Source organism: Coturnix japonica, chromosome 4 (genome assembly GCF_001577835.2).
Source record: "Coturnix japonica isolate 7356 chromosome 4, Coturnix japonica 2.1, whole genome shotgun sequence".
NCBI classification, from domain to species: domain Eukaryota; kingdom Metazoa; phylum Chordata; class Aves; order Galliformes; family Phasianidae; genus Coturnix; species Coturnix japonica.
This window is the reverse complement of record NC_029519.1, coordinates 9178439-9183682: the sequence shown is the minus strand read 5'-3', so window position 1 is coordinate 9183682 and position 5244 is coordinate 9178439. Positions and strand designations below refer to the sequence as shown.

The 5244-nt window shown below is 52.7% G+C and overlaps 1 protein-coding gene across 1 annotated transcript; it reads right to left on the bottom strand.

The window, feature by feature from the left end:
* Positions 1–1964: 1964 nt before the first annotated feature.
* LOC107312799 (regulator of cell cycle RGCC-like) lies at positions 1965–5244 on the bottom strand. The gene is made up of 5 exons (XM_015860509.2): positions 5109–5244; positions 4764–4919; positions 4265–4345; positions 3851–3913; positions 1965–2935 (listed from the first exon to the last, which is right to left on the bottom strand). The coding sequence occupies exons 2-5, from the start codon at positions 4915–4917 to the stop codon at positions 2928–2930; spliced, it is 306 nt and encodes a 101-aa protein (XP_015715995.1). The 5' UTR covers positions 4918–4919; positions 5109–5244; the 3' UTR covers positions 1965–2927.

Here is a 5244-nt window from a genome sequence, read left to right as displayed (position 1 = left end):
GGATGAGTCTCCCCACATAGCAGGGTGCTCCAGCCCTGCCCTGTGTTAGCATCACAGGAACATTAAGCATCATCTCTGCCCCCAGTTCCACCACACTGTTCTCACTCTCTCTCCTTTTGGTTGCCCTCTGAGGTACACATAGCAGCTCAGCAGACACATCTCACAGCATGGAGTGGGTGATGACACATTATTCCCCCCACACACAGCCTGCCCTTTGGTAGGCTCTGCTGGGACAGCTCTGAAGCCCCAGCCATATTTCTATCATCCCTCAGGTGTTCAGTTTGCAAGATTAACATTTGTTCAGAATTCTGAGACAGAGTTAGACTTCAAACTAATCAATTACATGACCCCACTGTCAGTTTATCCCACAAACCAAGGGGAAAAGGAAGCTGTCACATTTCCAGTTCAGACAGTTGCAACAGAGCTGCACATGGCTTTAGTGAACAAGCATGTCACAGGGGAGGAAGGGCAGTGTCATCAGCTGAGGCAAGCAGGGCCTCTCCACCATCTCCCCACATCCCTCCTGGTCACAGTGCTGACCAAAGGGTAGCTTCTATAGAGGGGAAAACCAAAGGAAGCATCACCAGGGCCTATCCTCCAGCAAGAAGGAACTCCTAGAGCAGCCTCTGTACAACAATATCCATAGACATCCCCACCTTCCCAAACATACTGGGGATAAACCCACATCTGTAAACCTGGCTTCACAGCAAGTAATCTTGTTTACCTCATTTCTTTAAGGCAGTCAAGAAATACTCCCCATAACAGTGGGGGAAATTAGGTTAAAGTAGGCAGCTCATCTCCTCTAACACATGCAGGTGGAACAGAACGTACTCTGCTCCAGGCTCTTTCCTCCTATTCAGCAACCCCCCCAAGTCCACTTGAGGGGATGTCTGAGCAGCTGCAATTGCAATTTACATGCCCTGCTGCTTCATATAGCTACTGATGACCCCTCCAGCTGCTCATTCCCCACCCTTCTCTTCCCCCTCCCCAGCAAGTCCAGTGCATTTGGGTGGATCCACCCCTGCTAGAGCAGCCAGGCCCTCTGCCAGCTCCTGACATTTCCCCGGGGAGCCTGGAGCCTGTCCCTGTCCCAGCAGAACATAAAGCAGCAAGAAGGTCTGAGTCTTCAGGGTAGAGAGAGCAGAGTATCACAGCAGAGAGCTCTGCTAAAACCTCTCCAACAGATGCTGTCTTCCTCCTTCACTCTGTCCGTCTATCACTGCTGGCCCTAGAAAGAGTCCAGCAGAGGGCAACAAAGATGATGAAGGGCCTGGAGCATCTCCCAGACACAAAGAAAAGCTGTGAGACCTGGATCTGTTCAGCCTAGATAGGACAAGGAGGGGATCTAGCTATTTATAAACATTGATCAAAGCAGTTAGATAAGGGCAGAGTATTTTCATCAGTGTTTAGTGATAGGACCAGGAGCAATGGCCAAAAACCTAGATCACAAGAAGTTCTACACAAATATGCAGAACATCTTTAAGGTGAGGGTGACAGAGCACTGGAATGGGCTGCCCAGAGAGGTTGTGGAGATTTTCTTCTTAGAGACACTGAAGACCTGTTTAGACACCTACCTGTGCAACCTACCATGGGGAGACTGCTGTCTGTAGAGGTCCCTTACAAACTCTGCAGTTCTGCTGTTCTGGCAGGAACAACACTGCACAGACTGGCCCCATAGATAGCAGGAGCTCAGGGATAAATCCAACAGCAACTGAGCCTACCCTGTGCTCTGGGTCATCCAGGCACAGGCAGCCTGAGCCCAGGCAAGGACAAAGATGACCAGGGATCCACTGGAGTCTCCCACCTGCCTTCAGCCAGTGGAAGGCTGCTTAACTCATTCTAAGCATCCCCAACCCCTCATAGCCCATGGGCGGCAGCACCCTAGGCTGGGAGAAGTGTCTCCTTGCAGACAGCTCCAGAGATGAAGTAAGCACCCAGGAACAGGACAAAAACACAGAGACAAATTCAGAGACTTAAAACTCCATTCATAAAAATACATTAACTGTACAGTGTACATCATCATCGTTACAGTATTGACAGCAGAAATCAGGGCAGAGGCACTTGGGGTCCAGGCAGGGGCCTTATTTGCAAATACCCATGAGAAGCAAAAGGCCAGCAATGGCTGCCACTGCCTGACATACTGCTGCAGGAACAGGTGTCCTGAACCTGGAAAGGACACCAAGGTGTCAATGAAGCACAGCAAGCTGATCTTCGCTTGTATCACCATCATGCCACTATTGAATTCAGAGGGTAAACTCCCCAGATCCACTTGGTCAACAGCCACCAGTCCCCCTTTCAGGGCATAGCCTGATGTCCTCACCAAGAGGGTTTCATATCTTAGTGCCAGCAGAGTCCTGTCCTGCACATGGGAACAGATTGAAGCCCAACAATTAAAACAGAGCTGACCATGCCATCATTTGCGGCTGCCAGCCAGCAGACCTCATGGCAGGCCCAAGGCAAGGATGAAAGTGCTGTTCCACGGCAGTGCCCACAATGTTGAGGACCATCCTTAGGCTCCCACTGCCTTTATGCCAGTCTGCCCTACCCAGACCCCAGGGTCTGGGGAGCCCCTCCTTCTCCTTGGCTGGGGGTGCCATGAACATGCAGAGCTGATCATACAGGCTTAAGCTTGCCAGTACCATGAGATTGGCACAAGCACAGCTGTCCCAGCACCCCAACCCAACAGCACCAGAAACACATCCCAGTTCTCCTGCTGCTGGGGCAGGAAGCAGTTGTTGAGGCAGGATCAGTCCATGTTTGTGGCTGGGATTGTTTTTCCCTGGCATGGAGTAGCATGTCATGGCACAGAGGCACTGTTACCCACTCAGCTGCAGGATGGCAGGGACACAGAAGCATTGGGTACATCAGGGAGCTGCTGGGTGTATCTGCTGTGGATCCTCTTCCAGACTTTCCACCAAAACCACATCTCACATCTCTGTAGGACAAGCAATGAGATAGAAAAATAGTGAGACCATAGCTGGAGGGATGCATTAATACACTGGGTATCCCCTGCTCCCAGAATCACTTGCAGAAGGGTTAGAGCAGAAATCTGCAGCCCCCTTCCCTCATTACTAACTCCAAGTATGACTCAGGGCTGGCAAAAGCAACACTTCCTTCCCCTCCCTTCTGCACATCCAAAATGAGTTGGCTGATAGGAACAGATACTGGGAACTGTGACTTAGTGGGGAGAGCAAGGATAGAAAAATGACCCCCATGCCTCAGTTACCCCAGCTAAAGCCAACCTGACAATACTGTAATGCTGCCCAAGAAAGTCAGACAGAGAAACCCAGCTACCCACTCTCTTCAGGGACACCTGCAGCCAAGCCTTCTGTCAGTAAGGGAGCATGTGCAGTGATATCACAACCCAGCTGTGCTTTCAGACAGCTGGAATTCCCCATTCCACCACTGCACACAGCATCCAAACTGGTTTCTGTTCTGCATATGCCAACATACTACTCTGATAGACTTACTCACTGTCAGTGTGCCCTAGTGGGCCTTTCCCCAGGCAGGCACTAGGTGGTACTTATCAGTCTGAACCCTCACATTCCTCATGGGCCATTTCCAATGGGCACATGTCTCTTAGGGCTCTCCACCAAGGCAGTATTGCCACCTCCACTTCAATAGCTGGGGAAACTGAGGTACCAGAGATACTCAAGCAGAAGAATTTCTGCCTCACTTGAAAGAGCTTGAAGGCGTGTGGTAATAATATTCAGATAAGCAAAAAAGAAAAGTAATGCCTCAACTCCACACCAGTGTGAGAGCACAGCCAGCTCTGCAGAAACCACACTGAAATAGTCGCAGGCTGTCCCATATCTATAGAAAGGCCTGGTGGATGCAGCCATGTACATACCCTCTAAAACTTTGTCCAGATCTGCAATGAACTCCTCCAGCTCCTGTGTGTCTCCAAGCTTTGCTATTGGAAAGAAAGACACCATCAGCCCTCTTTCATCCCACTCCCCAAACCCCCCTCCAGTCTGGGTGAAGGGCACACAGATCACAGCTGGGAAGGAGGTTTCACAACAATGCTACTCAAGGACATCACGGAAAGGAAACCTCCATACCTGAGAACTAACTGTCTCCTCACAGCCCACCAACCCCATCCTCTCTGCTCCCAGTTTCATACCCAGGCTCTGGGAGCACGACTGTGGCAGTACAGTGATCCAGCTATTAGACATAGGACTTCCTTCACTGCTTGTAATACCTCCCCAGTGCAGGGTAAGGAAACCCTGGCAAAAAGCCCTTCAGACAGACCTTCCCACCTTACCTTTAGAGGAGTAAGGACCAGTGTGAGTGTTGAGATCTTCCTCACTGGAGTTCAAGCTGCTCGCTGGGGATGTGCTGGTACCTGCAGATGGAAAGCATCAGTTGCTGCCCAAGGCCAGAGGCACCCAGTAAAGAGACTGTGGAACCAGGGACAGACCCCATGCACACTACAGGACCCCAGGTTACTTCCTCACTTGTCCAGTCCACCCGCTCTTCCCTGGCTAGAAGGAACATTTGTAGGTTACTGGGCATGATCTTCCCTGTTTTCTCAAGCAGCTTTCCAGAAGCAGCACCAGCAGATGTTGGCAGCCCCTGGACCAGGACCCAGCCATAACCACAGCCCTCCCAGACACTGCATTACTCATCCTGCCCACATGAGTCGGGTCAGACAGGCAGCCCAGGGGCTGAACCAGCAGGAAGCTTCGTGTTTTATCATGGTAGAGCCCCAGAGCTCTCCAAGCGATCCCACCCTCAGGAACATCGCCCTGCCCCGCACTCACTCTCCAGCTCATCGATGCCGCTGTCGTACACACTGTGCCCCGCTTTCCTTTTCAGCTCCTCCAGGTGCCGTTCATACTGACTCGCGGGGCCTCTGTCGAAACCCTCGACGACCTCATCGAACTCCCGCAGCAGATCGCTGAGCTCGTCCGACATGGCTGCAGAAAAGCATCGGACAGTGAGAGGCTGGGGATGCGCACCGGGCAAAGCCTCAGCCATTGCAGGAGCGGTCCCAGGCTGGCGGCTAATGGACCATATAGCCGAGAGCTCGCATAGCCCGCAGAGCCCCACGAACAAGCTCCCCCCGGCCGGAGAAGAGCGGGATCCCAGCGGCACCCAGCACTTACCGTCCCGACCCGCTCCGATGGGGCAGAGGCGGTCGCGGCGTATTTTGTATCAGCGCCGCCGCCCCGCGGGCCGCCCCGCACCAATAGGCGGCACCGGGCGGGGCCGGGGCAGCGCCGGGACCGGGGTGTGGCTGCC

Excerpts from the sequence above, each read along its gene's own strand:
- LOC107312799 (XM_015860509.2), bottom strand. The coding sequence starts at position 4,917 with ATGTCGGACGAGCTCAGCGATCTGCTGCGGGAGTTCGATGAGGTCGTC. Across the intron at positions 4,346-4,763 it reads CGGCATCGATGAGCTGGAGA|GTACCAGCACATCCCCAGCG; the intron begins GTGAGTGCGGGG and ends TTCCATCTGCAG. Across the intron at positions 3,914-4,264 it reads TGGTCCTTACTCCTCTAAAG|CAAAGCTTGGAGACACACAG; the intron begins GTAAGGTGGGAA and ends TCTTTCCAATAG.